General features: G+C 39.8%; 1 protein-coding gene across 1 annotated transcript in view; it reads left to right on the plus strand.

Moving 5' to 3' along the window:
• Positions 1–19,564, plus strand: part of LOC308244270 (sucrase-isomaltase, intestinal-like) — a gene marked incomplete at its 5' end in the record, with an annotated part of 92,238 nt that extends 72,674 nt beyond the window's left edge. Inside the window, 9 exons of the mRNA XM_080660231.1 lie at positions 1,220–1,336; positions 6,762–6,910; positions 7,628–7,712; positions 10,530–10,586; positions 12,455–12,585; positions 14,451–14,539; positions 16,857–16,906; positions 17,087–17,245; positions 19,374–19,564. Coding sequence (XP_080516357.1) covers positions 1,220–1,336; positions 6,762–6,910; positions 7,628–7,712; positions 10,530–10,586; positions 12,455–12,585; positions 14,451–14,539; positions 16,857–16,906; positions 17,087–17,245; positions 19,374–19,436 — 900 coding nt within the window. The 3' untranslated portion in view covers positions 19,437–19,564. The remainder of the gene's footprint in view (positions 1–1,219; positions 1,337–6,761; positions 6,911–7,627; positions 7,713–10,529; positions 10,587–12,454; positions 12,586–14,450; positions 14,540–16,856; positions 16,907–17,086; positions 17,246–19,373) is intronic.
• Between the last annotated feature and the right edge of the window lie 1,923 nt (positions 19,565–21,487).

Genomic DNA, 21,487 nt, shown 5'->3' on the forward strand with positions numbered 1-21,487 from the left:
ACTCACTTCTATCTTCACCTCATTCACAATTCTTGTATAACCTTTTACTATGAGCTTTATAGGTAATGGACGGATCTATAAAGGTAGAAAGGTATAGGTAGAAGGGATGGACAATTTGGAAGGAGGAATGGAAAGTTCTCTCAGGGAAGAAGTGAAATTAAATAAGCAAAATGTCCCAAACACACAGCAAAATACTTTCTTATCTGAGCCCTAGTGATAAACAATTTAGCTATGAAAGAATTGGCTGCTATGTTAACAAATTTCAAAGTTTTATTGTAGCAGATCCCCCATATCCAAATGACTTTTTACAAGAATAAAATATAGGGCAATATTTGTCTTATTTTGGAAAGCTTCAAGTAAAATTGTTATATACTCAAATTCCGTGAGAATTGCATTTGTTGTTCAAGTGATGGATTAGGTACTTTCAAAGAAGAATTGTGAAATAAATATTGAAAGTGAAATACAGCTTCAAGTTTTGTCTGGATTAGAAACTGACAGAGGCAAAAGTTATAATGTAAGCAGCTTCATAGACGAAGGGAGCATGACCTGGTCTTTCTCCACTGAAAATTTTAGAGTTTTAGTAGAGTAGATTACAACCCCCATAGTTTGGAGAACTAACATTTTTATTACAAGTGACAGGTTTTATGACTCCATGCTTTACTTCTTCATGCTATTGTTTGCCTACAAACTTCAACATTGAGTTTGGAGGTTAAAGATAATATTTCTGAGAGAGAAAAAAAAGTTCAGAAATAAAACAATTTGGAGACTGAGAGAGACCTTCCTTAGATATAAGGAAGCAAAGTATCTGTAACTTTATAATATAAAAGGGAGAGCATAATCAGGTGCTATAATCCTGAGGCTTTTGTTCCAGCCTGAGTGGTTAGCCACTAAGGATTTGGATTAGCTAAATGTTCTATGTCTTTAACTTCCATATTGAGGCAGGGAATTTATAGTACTGCACTTGGGGGGAAAAAGCATTTGTAGGCATATTGGATTACCTAAAACACTTATACTGTCATATAGCCCATAGTATATTTTTTAATAAAGGTGGGCAAGAGGGAATTATCACTATTTTATTCCAAATATTCTCAAAGAGGATCTTTCCATCTTTAGATTCCACAGTAAAAATTAAAAATAACGTGTCCTAAAATTTTCAGTGCAGGTTTTATGGCAAAATTAATAAGTGATATATTTTGAGGTCATAAAAATCTTTCCCCAGATTGGAGCTGATATATGTGGGTTTAATGAAGAGACAACTTATGAACTCTGCCTTCGTTGGATGCAACTTGGGGCATTTTACCCCTTTTCCAGAAACCATAATGCAATTGGAAATAAGGTGAGTGAGAGGTAATGTAAAATGGTAGCTGCTATACAGTATTCAGTATTAACCTGTACTTAAGAACTGGGTTTTGAAAGTACATATAGAATCATAAAAATAAGAATTAAATCAAACTTTTTAAATAAAGTTGTCAAAAATATATAATTGTTTTTTTTTTATTTACATGTTATTGGTTTTATTAAAAAAACTGCGAGAGAATAACTAAAAAATGAATGTTGGAGAAATAGCTTCTCTAAAATTATCCTTGAAAATTCAATTTTTACATTAAATAATTTTTATTTTTCAATTACAGTTGACATACAATATATTAATTTCAGGTGTACAACCTAGTGACTAGACCAGCCATGGGCAAACTACGGCCCATGGGCCGGATCCGGCCCGTTCGGCTGTTCTATCCCGCCCGCGGAGCCGAAAGAGCAGAGGGTTCTCTTGCTCTCCCTTCCGCTCCTTTACTTTGAATTTATATTAGTTCACACAAACACTCCATCCATGTTTTTGTTCCGGCCCTCCGGTCCAGTTTAAGAACCCATTGTGGCCCTCGAGTCAAAAAGTTTGCCCACCCCTGGACTAGACATTATATAACTCACTAAATTACCACCCTGATATATCTAATACTCACCTGACGCCATACATAGTTGTTACAGGATTATTGACAATATTCCCAAGTTGTATTTTACATCCCCATGACTATTTTGTAACTACCAATTTGCACTTCTTAATCCCTTTACCTTTTCACCCATCTCCCTGACCCTCCTACTATTTTAAAGGAGTCACTTTAACATTTCAGGTAATATTGGTTTGGTGGTGAAAACTCCTTTAGCTTTTTTTTGTCTGAGAAAGTCTTTATCTGTCCTTCAATTCCAAATGATAGCTTCGCTGGTAGGGTGATCTTGGTTGTAGGTACTTGCTTTTCATCACCTTGAATATTTCTTGCCAATCTCTTCTGGCCTGCTAAGTTTCTGTTGAGAAATCAGTTGACATTCTAATGGGAGCTTCCTTATAAATAACTAACTGCATTTCTCTGGATGCTTTTAAGATTCTCTCTTTGTCTTTAATCTGTGGCATTTTAATTATGATGTGTTTTGGTGTGGGCCTCTTTGGGTTCACCTTATTTGGGACTCTCTGTGCTTCTTGAAATTGTATTCTATTTCCTTTACCAGGTTAGGGAAGTTTTCTATAACTTTTTTTCACATATGTTTTCAATTCTTTGCTCTCTCTTTTTTCCTTTTGGCACCTCTGTGATGCGAGTGTTGGTATGCTTAAAGTTGTCCCAGAGGCTCCTTCTGCTTTCCTCATTTTTTAAAATTCTTTTTTCTATTTGTTGTTCTGATTGGGTGTTTTCTACTTCCTTACCTTCGGAATCTCTAATTTGATTCTCCCTTTCATCTACTCCACTGTTGATTTCCTATAAATTATTCTTCATTTCAGTTAATGTATCCTTAATTTCTGACTGATTCTTTTTTTATGTTTTATGGTGGTTTTTTTTTTAGTTACATTTTCACATGTCCCCTCTCTTTGTTGACGTTCTCACTGAGATTATTGAGGATCCTTGTAATCAGTGTCATGAACTCTGCATCTGGTAGATTACTTGTCTCCATTTTGTTTAGTTCTTTTATTGGAGTTTTATACTGTTCTTTCATTTGGAACATGTTTTTTTTGTCTCCTCATTTTGGCAGCTTCCTTGTTTTGGTTTCTATCTATTAGGTAGAGCTACTACGTCTCCCGAACTTGGTAGAGTGAGCGTATGTAGCAGGTGTTCTGTAGGGTCCAGTGACACAGCCTCTCTAATAACCTGAGTTGGGCACTCCAAGTGTGCCCCCCACCCTTGGGCTATGTATACATCCTTCTGATGTTGTTGAACTTTGATTGCTATTGTCATGTCAATGGCAGGATTTACCCCCAGGCCAGTCAGCTTTAAGTGCAAGGACTGGCTGAAATCACCGTGAAGGATCAACTGTGCAGGGACTGATTCCACAGAGCAGAAACAACTTCAGTGGGGCTCTGGTGCCCGCTGAGTCTGCCCCTTGAGTGTGTTGCTGGTGGAGGTGGTTGGTTGGTACTTCAATGTGGTCTGAAGCTGTCCACTGGGTGCACTGGCTCTGGGGCCTCCTGGGAGATGCAGGCCAAGGTCAGTTGCTGCCTGTGTTCTGTTCAGGGCCTCCTGGCATGAGCAACAAAGCAATATGCAGATGGCTGCTATCTGTGCTGGGCTTGGAGGTGCCCAGGAGAGGCCAAGCTGTGAACCGAGGCTAGCTGCCTCTAGTGGTAGGCCTTGAGCCACTTAGCTAGAGGTATGGGGCACACTGAGGCCAGATGTTACCTGTTTGAGCAATTTTAGGAAAGTCTGAAGCATGGCCAATGCAGGCCATTCATATGGGAAAGCCAATGAAAACAGCTTTGGTGGGCTGGAAAATTGGGTGGGGGGTTGGGGGGTATCAGAGAATCACTAGGGCAGGGCTACAGTATTAGCCACATTGATGGAGACTCAGATATGGTGCTCACCTTCTGGCTCTGTGGGTGGAGGACTCATCAAGGGAACAATGACCTCTGCCAGCACTTCTGTCTGAGAGAAAGCTTGCCTCTCCAGCTCTTGCCCTGTTGCCAGACAATTCAGTTCTCCTGATGCCAGACAATTCATTTCCTCCCTGTATGCCCTTGGTGCCTTTCAATTTGCTTCCCCAGCGCTGGAGCTCTGAGGGAGTGGGTCTGAGTAAGACCACACACAGGCTCTTAAAAGGAACTGCCTGGGACCCCAGCAGCACTTTGTCTCACTCAGCCACAATTCCTGCTGGTTTTTACAGCCAGAAGTTATGGGAACTTCTCTTCCCAGTGCTGGAACCCTCTTATGGTGCTGGGACCCTTCGCTCCCTGGTGAGGATACCTTTAAAGCTGAGATATCCCTCCTGATTGTTATCCACTATAAGTGGGTATGGGACCAGCCCATTCTGAATCTCTACCCTTCCTCTAGTCTCGATGTGGCTTCTTCTTTATATCTTTAGTTGTACGAATTCTGTTCAGCTAAATTTCAGGCAGTCTGAATGATGGTTGTTCTGTAGTTGTAATTTTTTGGGGGGGTTGTGGGATGATTCAAGCACCACATTTGTCTACAGCACCATCTTGGCAGGAACCAAAAATGCATTGTTGATAATTTCTCACAGAGATAGCACATTGCATCCTTTTAAATAACCAGTTAACAAAAGTTGCCTTTATAACATAAGGTAGCTTCAGACAAAACTGTAATATGTGTAGTTATCTTGCTTTAGTAGGACAGAATCTACCAAATTTCCAGTTTCTGTTTTGATGGCAGGCAGATATTATAGTATGACTAGAGGCCTGGTGCATGAAATTTGTGCACAGAAGAGGGGGGTGTCCCTCAGCCCAGCCTGCACCCTCTCCAATCTGAGACCCCTCGAGGGATGTCCGCCTGCCGGTTTAGGCATGATCCCTGTGGGATCGGGCCTAAACTGGAAGTTGGACATCCCTCTCACAATCCAGGACCACTGGCTCCTAATCACTCACCTGCCTGCCTGCCTAGTACCCCCAACAGCCCTCCTCTGACAGCCTGGTTGCCCCCAACAGCCCTCCCCTGCCAGCCTGATCACCCCTAACCCCCTGCCAGCCGGATCTCGCCCCTAACTACTCTCCCCTGCTGGCCTGATCGCCCCTAACTGCCTCTGCCTTAGCCCCACCACCATGGCTTTGTCTGGAAGGAAGTTGAACGTCTGGAAGATAGCCAGTTGACCCTGTCTAATTAGCATATTATGCTTTTAGTAGTATAGATTGATTATATAGGATAAGATTGCTTAAATGGGGGGGGGGTCCTTTTTCAGCAGGAGGAGATGCTCTTGGCAGACAAAAATACATAACCCCTATATCTGGACTGATAGCCAGCCATATGCACTATACTGCCAAACTGGTTATTAAAAAATTGAACTGCTTTCTTACACCTTACACCAAACAGCTGTTGCCCTTAAAAACCCCTCCTCAGCCCCCACCTTAGGTTCTGCCTTCACAGTTCACCCAGATTAGGTTCTGATTGGTCGGTTTCTATGCTAGTCAGTGTCAAAAGCTCCACCTCCTAGGCAGCCATTGGATCCCTGAAGTTCACCCAGATTTGGTTCTGATTGGTGGGTTTCTATGCCAGTCAGCATCAAAAGCTCTGCCTCCAAGGCAGCCATTGGCTCCTTGCAATTCACCCAGATTTGGTTCTGATTGGTCGGTTTCTATGCCAGTCAGCATCCAAGGCTCCACCTCCTAGGCAGCCATTGGCTCCTCTGGGAAATCCAGAATGGTACCCCTTCATGTCAGCACCAGCCCTTCAGTCACACTCCCAGTCCGCTACTGGTGTATCTCTGGCTGCTCTGAGGAGAGGCACCTCAGGTCTGTGCTGGTGACAATTTTGAATTCTCATCCCTGACCTAACCTTCTTACAGTGCGAGCTCTGTGAAGGCAAGAATTTGTCTTGTTCATTCTTAGTTCACTCATATACTTTACCTGTGTCTATGCATCTATGCTAGCACCACATGGTGTCCGGTCAAATGTTTGTTTCGGTCATCACAGTCACTGCCTTTTTATATATATAGATATGATACAAGATTCTCTTTTTAGTCTGGTGAAAGAATCATTCCTCAGTCAATAGCTGTGAACTTGCCCTCTCTCATGAGAAGGTATAGTAATGATCTTTTATCTAGAAATGATTTGAAACTTTTCTGTTATCTGGGCATACAAACTAATACTACATACCATGGTGGGCAAATGTAAGTTTATAGTTGTTCATATGGGAAAATCTATAATATAACAATAAATAATAATACAAGAATAAACTCTGTGTTTCACGTATTGTACTCACAACTGTAAACCTACTTTTGCCCACCCCTGTATACTATGCAAATTTTATCCTATATAATAAAAGGCTTATATGCAAATTGACCAAATGATGGAACAACCAGCCGCTATGATGTGCACTGACCACCAGGGGGCAGATACCCAACACAGGAGCTACTCCCTGGTGGTCAATGTGCTCCCACAGGAGGAGTGCTGCTCAGCTAGAAGCTGGGCTCCCACCTCTGTGGCAGCACTAAGGTTGTCCAACTGATGGCTTAGGCCCACTCCACATGGGGAGCAGGTCTAAGCATCAGTTGGACAACACCCAAGGGCTCCCAGACTGAGAGAGGGTGCAGGCCAGGCTGAGGAAACACGACCCCTCCCCAAGTGCAGGAATTTCGTGCACTGGGCTTCTAGTATAACATATTTGAGAAACAACTCTGCAACAATCTACTACTGTGAAAGGCTTTCAAGTTGAAATAAATAATATTTTTTAAATGTTCTGTTTCTCCCTAACCACTAAAGAGGAAAAAAAAAAGTAACACTTAAAATTTCCCATTTCAGTTAATAGGTCTATTGAAATGTTTCTCTTTTATAGGAGCAAGACCCTGGGGTATTTGGAGAAGAGTTCGCTGCTATTTCCCGTTCTGCATTAAGGATTAGATACTTATTGCTGCCTTACTTATATACCCTCTTCTACCATTCTCATGTCAGTGGGAATACAGTGGTCCGAGGATTGATGCATGAGTAAATCACATTTAATAATTATTCTGGTGTTAGGTTTTTTACCATATAGACTTAGGAACCTGGGTTCTCCTAATAAGGGAATTATGTGGGGGATAAGTAAATATGCAAATCAGTTTTTCTCTCCATTGACTATGATTAGAAATAGTTTACAGATTTGAAGAATTTAATTAAGAAGACTCTTTCAATCACTTAACAAAAACAAAAGTTGTGTCTTGCTGTCAAAAAAGTGTGGAATATAGAAAAAGAATGAAACATGGTCCCTGCCCACAGAGAATTGGGAAGGTTGCAATTAACAGATTTGAAAGTAACTGAGTATAATATAGAACATTATATAGTTATGTCCCAATTATGTGGCATAACCTATAAAAATTCAAAGAAAGGCAGGGTCAATTTGAAATGGAATGGACAGCTCCATGAAGGAGATGGGATTGATGCTGAATTCTTAAAGGTTGTTTAGGATGCATAAAGGAACAACAAAAACTGAAGACAATTTGATTGCTTGGCATAGTTTTGACCTTAGCTTTAATGCCCATTTACCTTCTGGTTAGGGAGGACAAGTGATTTCAGTTGTACAAAACTCTGCTTGTACCCTAAACCTTTCCTTGTTTTTATCTTTTCGGTTTTCTTGGTGAATGTGAGGTGGTTGAGTAAGACTTTAGTTACCTATGAAAAGACATTATTTTGATTAAATGAATATTTTTTCACCTAAAAATCCAGATTTACATCAGATCCTCAGACTCATGGAATTGACAGAGCATTCCTTTGGGGACCAGCTTTAATGATTACTCCAGTACTTGAAGAGGTAAGGACCAGAGTTTTATACCAGCACAATATAGTTATTCACAGTAGTTTACCTTGGTGCCATTTGATACAACCAGTTCAGGCTTGCTGTATTCTCCTGTTTTTCTTACCTCATTTTCATTCTTTTATTTGAAAACAATGTATTTACATATTTACTAGAGGCCTGGTGCACGAAATTCATGCACAGGAGGGGGGGGGGTGTCCCTCAGCTCAGCCTTCACCCTCTCACAATCCAAGACCCCTCAGGGGATGCCCAACTGCTGATTTAGGCCTGATTCCACAGGGATCCCTGCAGGATCAGGTTTAAACTGGCAGTCAGACATCCCTCTCACAATTCGGGACCACTGGCTCCTAACTGCTCGCCTGTCTGCCTGCCTGATCACCCCTAACCACTCTGCCTGCCTGCCTGATAACCCCTAACTGCCTCTGCCTCAGCCTCCGCTGCCGCAGCTTTGTCTGGAAGGATGTCTGGAATGACATCCGGAAGGTCTTTTGGCTGTCCGGTCTACTTAGCATATTACCCTTTTATTATTATAGATTCTACCTAACGTAAAATATACCTCATATTAAATAAGTCTCAACAAAACTGAAATGTATGCTTTTGCTATTTAGAGATTCTGAAATTGATCTCAAGATAATTTGCAGAAGTAGGATTTTGACCCCCAAATATAAAAAGAAAAGAAATAAAGTACTTTGGTCACCTATGCTAATGTAATAGCAGTAAAGTCTATTCTGAGAATATCAGCTGCTTTATTAGTCTCTTTGGAAAAAAAAAATTTAAAAATTCCTGCTTCAAATCCATTTTTCCTTCTCCTCCAGATGGCTCTTACCCAGACTTTAGTCACAAAGGGAGGGAAAACATGACTGTAATCTGAGAGAATTGGGGGTGAAAGCCACACATGCAGGAGAACAGGCAGGATGGATGTCCTGAGGATGTGTTGACAACAAATCAGTGCCAACTTTCAGGACTAAGTATTGGAATTTCCAGAGGTAGAAAAAATACTTTCAAGGCTGCCTGTTCATTGTGTCAAATTTCACTAGCTTTGAACTTGTCATGGTTACACAAGAACTGAAGTTGGGCCTTTATGGGATTTTTCTAAGCAACTATTTTCTGTATTTTTGGATTGTTCTTGAATTCACCACAGCTCTATCTAAATGCACATACAAACATATATGAGTATAATATAGGCCACCTATAATAATGTAGTCTACTATATATGTTTATATATACACATCCATATCCTATCTAATAAAGAGGGAATATGCTAATTGACCATCACTCCATCACAAAGATGGCTGCACCCACAGCTGAAGCCAAGTTCCCATAAGGAGCCTTAATGAGCAATCATCAGGGATGTGAGGCTACGCCCTCCCCCACCCCTGGAAGGGCTTGACAGGAGACCTCAGGCTGCATTCCCCACTCAGCAGGGCTTGACAGGGGACCTCAGGCTGTTCCCCCCGCCCCAGCGCCAGGCTGGAGGACCTCAGGCCACGGCCCCCACCAGGTGGGGCTTGACAGGGGACTTCAGGCGCCCCCCACACCGGCACCAGGCCGGGGGACCTCAGACCACACCCCCTGCCCAGTGGGTCTTGACGGGGGACCTCAGGCTGCGCCCCCAACCCCAGCACTGGGCCAGGGGACCTGAGGCTGCGCCCCCCTGTCTGGCAGGGCTTGACAGGGGACCTCAGGCCATGCTCCCACCCAGTGGGGCTTGACGGGGGACCTCAAGGTGCACCCCCAGTGCTGGGTCAGGGTAACTCAGGCCGCACCCCCCGCCCTGCAGGGCTTGACGGGGGACCTGAGCCTGCGCCCCCCTGCCTGGCAGGGCTTGATGGGGGACCTCAGGCCACGCCCCCCACCTAGCTGGGCTTGACAGGGGAATCTCAGGCCATGTCCCACACCTGGCGGGGCTTGATGGGGGACCTCAAGGCATGCCCCCCTGCCTTGGTCTGGGCTGGGGGACCTCCGGCCACGCCCCCCATCCTGGCGCTGGGCCAGGGGACCTGAGGCTATGTCCCCTGCCCGGTGGAGCTTGACTAGGGTGGGACTGGCCAGGTCTGGATCTAGCCCAATGGGGGCAGGGGCCGGCCAGGTCTGGGTCTCACATAATTTTGAGGTGCATGTGGGTGAGTGGGGACTTGACTCTGGGTCCCGTGGTGTGCCCCAGACTCTAACAGGAGAAAGGTTTTCATATACAGTTTACTAATTTTCTTTCATCTCTGACACTTCTATTATAGAGAAAGGGCCAATAGCAATATTAAATTATTTCCTCTAATTAATCCCCTTTTAATGTGCACGAATTTCGTGCACCAGGCCACTGGTATGTATATAAATCTGAAACATACACATAATAACATATGTAACATACAGAAGAACAAACCTATACTTAGTAAGAACTCAAGATTTTTTAAAATAAACGAATAAATATTTCATATTTTACATTTTTTAATAAGTACATCGTAATTGCCATTGAACTAAAATGCCACAAAGTAATTACCTGGTTAGTAATAGAATATATCTACATTATACTGAAACAATATTTTGAAATATAGCAAACCCAATTTGGCTTTTTAGAAAATATTATCAATAGTGTACATTAATGTGCCACAATCTAGACATGAAACATATTTTCTGATAAATCAATCATGTTTCATGCAGATTCTCTAGCCCCACTGCATAATCATGTCTGAGTTGACGAGTACTTGGCTTTAATGATAAATATGACAGGATTCAATATCCAGAGAACCAAATGTAGTTTTACTAGAGTACTTCAATTAAAAAGAGTATTGAAAAGTCAAATGTTTTCTTTTTTCACAGGGAGCAAGATCTGTGTATGTATATTTTCCTGAAGCATCCTGGTTTGACTTTTATACAGTACGTATTTTATAGAAAAAATAATATAATCTATGAACTCAGAGATTTACATGCTTTTTTTTTCACTGTTTTTAAAATATATATTTTTATTGATTTCAGAGAGCAAGGGAGAGGGAGAGATAGAAACCTTGGTCAGCTGCCTCCTACATGCCTCCTACATGCCTCCTACTGGGGATTGAGCTCACAACCTGGCCATGTGCCCTGACCGGGATCAAACCCGGGACCTCTTACTCCATGGGACGACACTCAATCCACTGAGCCACGCCAGCAGGGGGTTACTATTTTTTATATGACTTCTAGAGCATTGGACTGTATAATCCTGATGCTGTGGTTCTTTGTGAAACCCTTTTTTTTTTAATTGTTTGCTCCTCTCAAAATGGTATAATTAAGCCATAGATTGGCATATGTTTAAGATGAGAGATAGAATGATTTTTTTTTTAGAAGTAGAGTAGACATTTATTTTACGCAAACACTCAAATTCTTAAAAGCAAATGACTCAACATAGTGATATTTTCTTGTAGCAGAGTGTAAGAGATACTATAATTTATGAATCTGATACTTTATCTTGCAAGAAACAGAAACCCATTCAAACTTGCTCAAGTATGCGGTTTATTATGGGAATACATATGAAATGACAAAAGAAATCTTAAAGAAATCTAAGACCAGCAACTTTAAAAGCACTGGATTTCCTGGAGAAATTCAGGATTCAATTTCAAGTTTGTGAAATTTCAGCCCATGTTGTGCCATTACCAGGACTCAGAATTCCATGGTATCATTTTTGTCTTATTAACAACTGGCTTCCAAAGATCCTCAGCATCTAAAGGACTCTATATTTTGGAGTTATATTTTGTAAAATTTTGGACTTCTAGCTTATAATGGACGTATTTCATTACATCCTTTGTGCTTTTATGTAAGTGGCAGGCTCTTTTCCATGTTTTATAGTTCAAATTCTTAAGAACTATAATTTCATTGATCTAACTAATCTTTTCTGCATAAATTACACCCAGTGGGGGCTATGCTGTCCATGATGGGGGAGAACAGTGGAACGTGAGGGAAGCAATATGACATCTCTCCTATAACTGAGTTCTCTTCTATGATTCTTTTAGTATGTTTTAATGAGCATTTGCTAATTTCACCTAGTCTCCAAAGAATTTTTATGGGAATATATTTAGATGATAAAGATAAGACTAATTCTGCATTTGAAGAAAGGACAATCTATTTTCAAATTATCAGTTAGTTGTGACTGGGGGAAGTGTTATTAATTCTCCATTCTTGTGGTCTGGTTATTATAGTATCTTAAACAATTAAACCAATGGTTTTCAAACAATATTCTGTAGAGATGCTTCCTACATTTCCTTAAATATTTGCATTAAATTTCATGTCTTAATAAAATTGATTTAAAAAAAGAGTATAACAAAAATGCTCACACAAAAGTGTTATTACATCAAATTTTAACACTTTGGAGCCCAAAGTTAACTTGTATTCTTGTCGTTTAACTTTGTAGTAAGTAAATGTGGTTATAAAGTTGAACTGCTGAAATTAGTACATACTAATGAATGCTGCTTTTGTGTGTCTTACATATTGGAGTTTATGTAAGTTTTTTTTTCCTTTTTTAAAAAACACTGACATGTATGGGAGTGGGGTCGGGGGGGGCAATGGTAAGATATGTACACATATAATACCTTAATAAACAAAAAACAAAAAACACTGACAGAGACATTTAAGTCACCCTTTTTATTAGTAAATTCCATGGTTCTTTGTTGCATTTCAACAGAAGTTTGGATTTTAACTTCCTGTGTCTCCTGAGATCTATTACTTGTTACCAGTGATGTAATTGGAGTGGTTAACTCTGGCTTGTTCTGTGCTAGGGGGAGCAAGTATCACCTTCTTGGCTGAAGAAGTCTGTTGAAGTTCCTGCTCCTCTGGATGTAATTCCCCTTTTCATTCGTGGAGGATATATTCTGCCAACACAGTTTCCAGCCAGAACAACAGTGCTGAGGTAGTAGGCACATTCTGTCAGGAGACCTCACCTTGAGCTAGGGGTTTGACCTTCCTGTGTAGTCAAACTTCCTTATTCGTGTCTGAGGAGGGGTTGTATATGAGTAGGAGACCACTGACAGGAGGTGGTTTAATCAGTGGTGCAATGAATTATTGGTCCATGTATGTGTTTGTACATGTGTATGTATGAGTCAGTGTGTCCATGTGTGTATGTGAGAGAAAAAGAGAAAAAGAAGAGAAGGAACAGAAGAAAAAAGGAGAGAGATTAGCAGGTGATGTGCTTGGGCATTTCATCCACCTCTAAGCTATCTAGCCCTAAATATCTTCCCACTGTTATTTTAAAGATAGCCAGTGATTTTTAATTTATGAATTCTTGCCTAGGTTTTATATTAAGGCTAGGTCAGGGTCCTCATACTTTTATCCATTCAGATTATGTTAATTAATCCTTTTCTCCCTCCATAGATATGTAATCAAAGACTTTGCCTAGCAAACAAGCAGAATTTTTAGTAATAATAATTATTTTATATTTCTATTTTACACCAAAGAGTCATAATAGCAGAGCAAAATCTCTAATCAGCATTAATTGAAAATAAAATCATCTAAAATATGCATCATTATTAGAGAGGAGTTTCGGCTAGACATTTTGAAATATTAAAAAGTCCCTGAGGATCCCTTGAACTATATACTAAATCTATAGTTTCTAAGCACTAACTTGCAAAGTGAATTCATTTGATTTCAGGTTAGTATATTTTAGTTCATTTGCAAGAAAGAAGAGAGGGTCTTGTGCTTTAATTTTCATTTTAATAGAAACAATTTAATGAAATAAGTATCCTATATAATAAAGAGGTAATATGCAAATTGACCATCACTCCAACACACAAGACGGTCGCCCCCATGTGGCCAAAGATGGCCGCAGTTGGGGGGGACCAAGCCGGCAGGGGAGGGCAGTTAGAGGCAATTGGGCCAGCAGGGGAGCAGTTAGGCATCGATCAGGCTGGCAGGGGAGTGGTTAGGGGGCAATCAGGCAGTCAGGCAGGTGAGTGGAGTGGTTGGGAGCCAGCAGTCCTGGATTGTGAGAGGGATGTCCAACTACCCACTTAGGCCCGATCCCACTGAGGGTCCCAGATTGGAGGGTCCCCCCCGCCCCCCGTGCACAAATTTCGTGCACTGGGCCTCTTGTATTGTATATAAAACCCAAGTATTTTCCTTAAGGAATTCTCACTATAACTCAACTTCTCCAAAAGTAATATTGTTTTATCACTTGCACTGTGCAGTTCTTTTTTCTATGCAATTTTGGGTTGCCAAGTGATTAGGATCAATTCCTTGAGTCCTGTCTCCATTGTGGAATCACAAAAAGAGGGCACATGGATTCTGGCATCCTTGCTCTTGAGAGTTAATATGACTCCCAGCAGAGCAGACTCTCTGAATTACTATTCAAGCTTCGTTTTCCTGGAATCCCTTTGGTCATACTTTAAAATCAGCTCTCAGGTTTCCAGATCCAAAGACTGGCAATTTTGTAGACAAGTCAGAGAGTGAGGGTGTACTTTCAAGAAGCATGTTACAATACTTATTTTATTACTTTATTAATTATAGAAGCCTTTGCTTTTTTTGTAAGTGGGACACACTTAAGAGGCCTATGCTATTGAAATCACTCCTTTCCCCTCAGATTGTGCAGTTCAGAGCAGAAATAGGTTATTTAATGATGTTTTAAGTTTCCTATCACTGGAGATATTCAAACATAAACAAAGTAGAAATTTGGTAAAGATGTTTAAGAAAGGACTCAACATTTTTCTAGATAGTTCCATGAGATGATAGGAGTTAGATCCTTCTCACTCTGAAAATACAAATTTTCTCCTTTTTCTACAGCCGGTTGAACCCTTTTAGCCTCATAATTGCTCTAGATGAACATGGAGAAGCATCTGGCTCCCTTTTCTGGGATGATGGTGACTCTATTGGTAAGTAGACCAACATGTACAGTTGGAATGTTCTGAATTTCAATATGACTTCACTTAAAATTAAAAATTACAATAAAGTAAGTTTGACATAATGGACACCATGCTAAGATTCTGCTTTCACCCACATTACTGTCCAGGAACCTGAAAATTTCCTCAGTTCTAGCTACTCTTCTGGGTTAATCCTCAGAGGGGAGACCATTATCTCTAAGAAGGTGAAATGCGTTATATTTGTACATTATCTCCAAGAAGGTAATAACAAATCACACTGTGGTTACCTGAGAGGAGACCTTTGTTGGAAGCTGCCCATTGCCTTCACTAGCAGAGAGGTGTGAACAAAGAGTCCTGAAGGCTGGTCAACCTTGAGGCTCCGGCAAGGGTCAGAGCCATACACCCACTGTATGGCTGAAGCAACTTCCACCTTTTAGTCTTATGTAAATCCTTACTGATAAGATAGTTTGCCTGTTACTGGAATTGCCAGCCTAAGGGCTATAGGTGGATCCCAAACCTGAATAAAAGGGGTCGCAAGGCCAGAGCAAAGTGGAATCCTCTCTTGGTCTTCTGCCTGGCCCCCAATTCCCAAATTAGTATTTTCTTGTCTTGTCTCTTTCATTTGTGTGCGGCCTCCTCCAGAGCCCGAACCCTGAACCTGAACCCTGAACCACGTGGGACGTGGGGGGTACACTCGCAAACATTTACTTATTAGTATGCTAAAATAAATTTTTTTCTCGTTAATTTATTCTCACCTAGGAAGGAATAGAGATTCTAGTCTTAAGGAATCAAACTTTCAATAGAAATTTGTAGGAACTTGGCTCTGGTGGCATAGATGTTAGGCTAGAGGAAGGAAGAAATGTTGATATTCTATGGTGGGAGACATGGACATAATTTGAAGAATTATGTGTAGTAGAGGAAGGGGTATAGCTTAAACTGGGAAAACAAGTCAAGATTTAGCTGCAATGCCCAGCTGGAGTGGCTCGGTTACTTGCGTGTCATCCTGTGGGCTGAAAGATGTCAGGGTCAGGTTCCATTCCCAGTCGGAGGACATAATTGGGTTGAAGGTTCAATCTCCAGTCAGGGCATGTACAGAAGGCAGCCAATCTATGTTTCTTACATCGATGCTTCTCTCTCACTCTCTCTCTCTATTCCTTCTTCCCTCCCTTCCTCTCTTCCTCCTCTCCTCCTCTCTAAGCATGTCCTCCGGTGAGAATTTGAAAAAAAAGACTTAGCTGGCTAAGGCACAATATCAATGGTTTTGTTTATTCATTTATCTCTTATTATCCCCATTATCTCCATAATCTCATAGATCAGCCAACTATAGAAAAGACTTTCCCTGGAAGAATAGAAATGACTTATATTGTTAAGAAGACAAGTACTCTACATACAGTGATAAATATATTCAAAGCAGCCACATTTTGAAAATATAAATGAGTTTTCAAGAAAATGGGCACTATTCCAAAGAGACGATAATGCCTGTGCATATAGGTTACTGCTGAGAACATTTCTTCTGTCACCGTATTAGTTGACTTTACATCCGTCTTTCTTTCCTTGCCCCTCTTTCATAAGCAGGAAACACAGAAGGACAAACATTTTTATAAGGAAGATGAAAAGGTAGAAAAAGAGAATGTGAAAAAGGAAATGTAAAGGTAAAAAGAAAGATGCACTCCTAATTTTACATACAGACAGTATGGCTGGTTCTGTGGTAGGAACTGAGAGAGAACAGAGGCTGCCAGTGCTTGTATTTTCATGGCAATCAGCAGTCTTTTGTGTCCATTTTCATTCCTCCCTTTTCCCCACCCAGTGAATATGTCGGGAAGCACTGATTAAATCACTAACACTTGAAAGATGGTTTTTAAATTCAAATCAAAAGAGAACCAGGGAGAAAGACCTCTGTCTGTGATAGTGAGTGTGTGTATGGACAGTAAAGAGAAATGAGGGAGGAGGTTGTCTACAAAGCTTTAGGCCATATTCCTCCATACTAAACTGAAGTGTTGAAACATGTCTACAACAACGCTCTTTTCTCTCTATTTTTCCATATAAAGTAAGTATGGAAAATGAGGAGGAACGTGGGAGGCATGGTAAGATGATGAGGTTTACTACCTCAGGTTACCTATTTTGCATTTTCCGAAGGCCATCATTAGAAATGTAAGTTTGATTATTCACTTTTCCCCCCTCAGCAATTGCTAGGTAATTTAGAGGATTCCAAGTACAAGGATTCCAAGACCTGTGGACATAGGAGTTTAATTAATCAGAATTTAAATTTAAAAAAATAGTAAAAGAGAAAATTGACCTTTACTTTCTAATGCTAATACTTATTTTGCAGATTCTGTTGAAAGGGGAGAGTACTTCTATGTGGAATACAAATTCAGTAATGTAAGTGTAAACATTCAGTATTTGTTGTGACATAATAGCTCATTTATATGAAGAAAGTATATTCTAAGGGATTTTAAAAGTAAGAAGTATTTAAAAGTATCAGCAATTCTCCATACCACTCTGAGCTGTACAATTCTGTGTTTTATCATTGTTTAACATTCTTCCCTTCCTTAACGACAGAGAACTCTGAAAGCAACTGTGATAAAAAATGGCTACAATGGAGCTACCACTCTGGCATATAGCACTATTCAGATCCTTGGTTTCACTTCAAAGCCAAATGTTATTTTTATGAATGGGAAAACCATCCCAAGCAACAGAATGCAGTACAATTCCAATGGGGTAAGGTTCAAACACTATTGACTTAAAAGGCAGATTTTCATTATTAAATCTCTAGGGCTAATAATTGAATTTTCCCTGAATGTTACTTCCTTGCCAAAGACACAGATCATATTTCTAAAATAATAACTTGCATGTTTCTGAAACTCAAGGAAGAAAAATTAGCATAGAGTTATATTTCCAGATAAAAGTATGCACATGTCAGGTCTAGAAACTTTGTTGGGTTAAATATCACAAATGATGTCATGTAAGGCTGGGTGTTCCTTGCTAAATATAACATAAAGAAAGGATAAATGGGTGGCTAAAATAAATGAGAATGAAAGCTGATAGAAAATTGGAAGTGGGAGGTTCTGGATGGACTGTATTTCAATTCCTTAATTTAACAGATGACAAAACAGCATCCAACGAGGTGAAGTTACTTTCAAGGTCATGTACTTTAATAATTGACAGAACTAAGTCTTGACCTTGAAATTCCTGACATTTCACAGCTCTTTCCTTCTGTTCCATTTGGAAATGAAACATTTATTTATTGGGCTCCTATTAAGAGTTTTAAAATCTGTATTTGCTATAAAAAGGTGCTTATAAATATAAGACATGATCCCCACCACTTAAGAACTTAATAGCAAGCAGAATAGACACCAAAGCCCTAAATAGGAGGAGAGATCTATAGATTTCAGAGCCTCTGAAGTCTTCATTGTATTTCTAATACCTTATCACACAATGCAACATATGGCCTTTAATACTTCTACAGAGCAGTAACACAGAGCTTAAGATACCGACTTTTCATTCCCTTCTGTAAAATTAAAAAGTAATTGATGACAGGGTTATCTATAATAATAAAAGCATAATATGCTAATTAGACCAGGCAACCTTCTGGATGACCTTCTGGAAGAAACCGAGGCGGTGAGGGCCAAGGCAGAGACAGCCACTGCGACGGTGGAGGCCGAGCCCCTTGCACGGATTTCATGCAATGGGCGTCTAGTTTAAATAATAATATATTAAAAACTTACTTTTCCCTAATCGAATGGAATTTCAATCTGGGGAATTTTGTTGAGTAAATTGTTTGATATGTTAATCATAACAGTAATTCTTTATTTGAAGTTTTATGATTTACATGAATTTATTTGATTCTCAACATGCTCCTGGGTAGATCTGTATGGCCAGATTATCATCCAGACTTCAAAGAGGAAGAAACAATGTCTTAGAATGATGTTGCAATTAGTAAGGAAGTGACAGAAAATCAGAGCTGTCCTTCCTTTTCCTTCTGCTCTTTCTCTTTCCTGTTAAGTAAAAAATGATTGATAGGTCAAAAAACTAGAAACAACTCTATTGGGGAGTTAGTTTCACAAATTTTGGTTTCATGTATGTGTGTGGCTGATCTTGAATAAGAGAAAAAAAATCCCAAAAGAACTTGACAAAGTTCTGTAGGGTACAAAGATCTCTTTTGAGTAAAATAAATTGTTTAATTGGAATATTTCATAAACTTATATTCTTCAAGTGTATGAATCACTTGATAACTGTAATTTACTCCAATATATATTATGTATTGGATATATTGTATATAAAATATACACTATACATTACATGTAAATAATTAAGTTATCCCTTAACACTCGATTACATTTGATTATCTTTATAGCATCACTAGAGGCCCAGTGCACAAAATTCGTGCAAGGGGGGCGTCTCTCAGCCTGGCCTATACCCTCTCACCCTCTTGCAATCTGGGACTGCTGGTTCCTAACTGCTCGCCTGCCTGCCTCATCACCCCTAACTGCCTCTGCCTGCCTGCCTGATCGCCACTAATCACTCGCCTGCCTGCCTCAATCACTCCTAACCACTCGCCTGCTTGCCTGATCGTCCCTAACTGCTCACCTGCCTGCCTGATCACCACTAACCACTCTGCCTGCCTGCCTGATCGCCCCTAACCTCCTCTGCCTCGGCCCCCACCACTGCTGCTTCGTCCAGAAGGATGTCCGGAATGACGTCTGGAAGGTCATATGGCTGTTTGGTCTAATTAGCATATTATGCTTTTATTATTATAGATATGTTAATTCTAATATCTTCAACTATAACTAAATCTCTTTATATTGATTTACATTTTCTAATTTATTTATTCTCTCATCTGTTACAGAAAATCACTTTATGGATATCTGCACCCCTTTTGCAGGAGTTAACCATTTCTTTTGAATATTGAATAATAACCAAAACAACAATAGTGAAAAGTTATCTGCAGTAATCATTTAGAACATGTAAAAATTATTTGAATAAATGAAAATTATTGTTTAATTTGAATAGCAGTGCTATTAAAGCATTTCAATCTTGTGTGTGTACATTACTCAAATTATTTGACATTTGTCTCTTACAAAAGCAGGGCAAACTGTTGGATAAAACTTCCCCTACCTTATAAGGACTGATAGATGTCTAAATGATGAGCTGATAGCAAGGTTATATTATCTAGTCTTCAAAGCAAATCTTTGAAAAACCTATTGGGGTATTTCTAACTAAGTAGAAGGCTTGTGAGCCCAAAAGGTAGTGGGACTCAGGAAGTTTAAGGAACTGTTTACTTAACTTTTCAGAGAATTGGCATAATCATTTGCTGTATCAAGTTAAATATTCACTGGTGACTAGGGTATTGAGGTATCTGGAAACCAAGAGCAAGTTTAAGATCCCAAAGCCAAGTAAAGAAAGTCTTTCATGACTTTCATGAAGGGGAATGAGTAGACCTCTGGGCAACTGGCACTGAGAAGTGACCACTGGATTGGTCAAGGTGGATATTGTTGGTGAACATGACAAAAGGGGACCAAGTGGACTGGAGTAGGTCCAAGAGAATGTGGAAGAGGAGCGAGTACAGATACATCTTTAGAGGAGCTTAGTTGTAAATGGCACCAGAGGTGAGGCAGTGGTTGGAGGATATGGGGGTACAAGTGTGCTGTGTATGTTGACTTTTTTTGTTTGATTTAAAAATAAACTGTAGGCAATAATTTGCTGATGTCGAAAATCTGTATTTAGTTGTACATTGTTTGAGGTTAAGACTGACCTCTTTGAGTGAAAAATAAACCCAAATAGAAATCCACAACACATTGATTAGAATGGCTAAAATCTTGTAAAAACTGATAATTCCAACTGCTGGTAAAGATGCAAAGCAACAGGAATCCTTATTCAGAAATGCAAAATGCTAGAGCCACTTTGGAGGACAGTTTCTTATAAAAACTAAACATAGACTTACCATGTGACCCAGCAATTATGTTCCAAAGTCAATTGATTTGAAAATGTCTGACCACATAAAAACCTGCATGCAATTTTTATAACAGTTTTATTTATAATAACCAAAAGCTGAAACAACCAAGATGTCTGTCCTTCAATGGGTGAATATACAGGGGTGGTTATGGAAAAAGACATGCATGTTATGATTATTACAATAGTTTTATTAATTCTGTTTCACATACTCACAAGCTGTAAACCCACTTTTGCCCACTCCTGTATATATGGCAATGACACCCTGTAGCAATGGACACACCCAAGACTCAGATCTTATCTTCTAATAACATTCTTCAATAAAAGAAACCAGGCATCCTTGGAGAAATGGCTATTTCTAGGGCTGCGACAGAAAATATATAAAATGAATCCAGAGCATAATGTCATACCAAAAGTAAAGAAGTTCGGAAAAAAAAAATAACATGATGGGATTGTGTCAAAGAGACACAGGAGCCAACTGAATAAGTTTCAAAAGGCCAAACTGGGACCAATTTGAGCAACAAAATTAATACCATAGTATTGAATTTTAACCCTAAGTATAAAATAAATTTTCCATACTGAGATAGCTAAATGATTGACTAAATAAGTACATAAACAGGGGAGAAGAGAAATATGTTTCAGAGAGAAGAATTCCAGATATTTTATGAAGAAACTTCAACTGTGCTTTATGACTTCCTTCCAAAGAGAATATTAAGGAAAATGGGGGGAAGTAAAAAAATAACTATACAGAAAAGAAATCTGACAAACACTTCCTCAGCCGGGTGGTCAAGGTTCATATAACCAGTGATGAGTGATGTTAATGGTATGTTTTCTGGATAGATGGTGTTGAAAATGACATTTTACCTCGGTGATCTTCCTCCCCTAAACCTATAATCCCAGTCTAATTGTGAGGTAAACAAATCCAAATCTGGAGATACCCTACAAAATACCTGACCAGTACTCTTCATAACTGTCAAGATCATTAAAATCAAGAAAACTCTGAAAAACTGT

The sequence above is a fragment of the Plecotus auritus genome (assembly GCF_963455305.1).
Source record: "Plecotus auritus genome assembly, chromosome: 3".
In the NCBI taxonomy this organism is placed as follows: Eukaryota; Metazoa; Chordata; class Mammalia; order Chiroptera; family Vespertilionidae; genus Plecotus; species Plecotus auritus.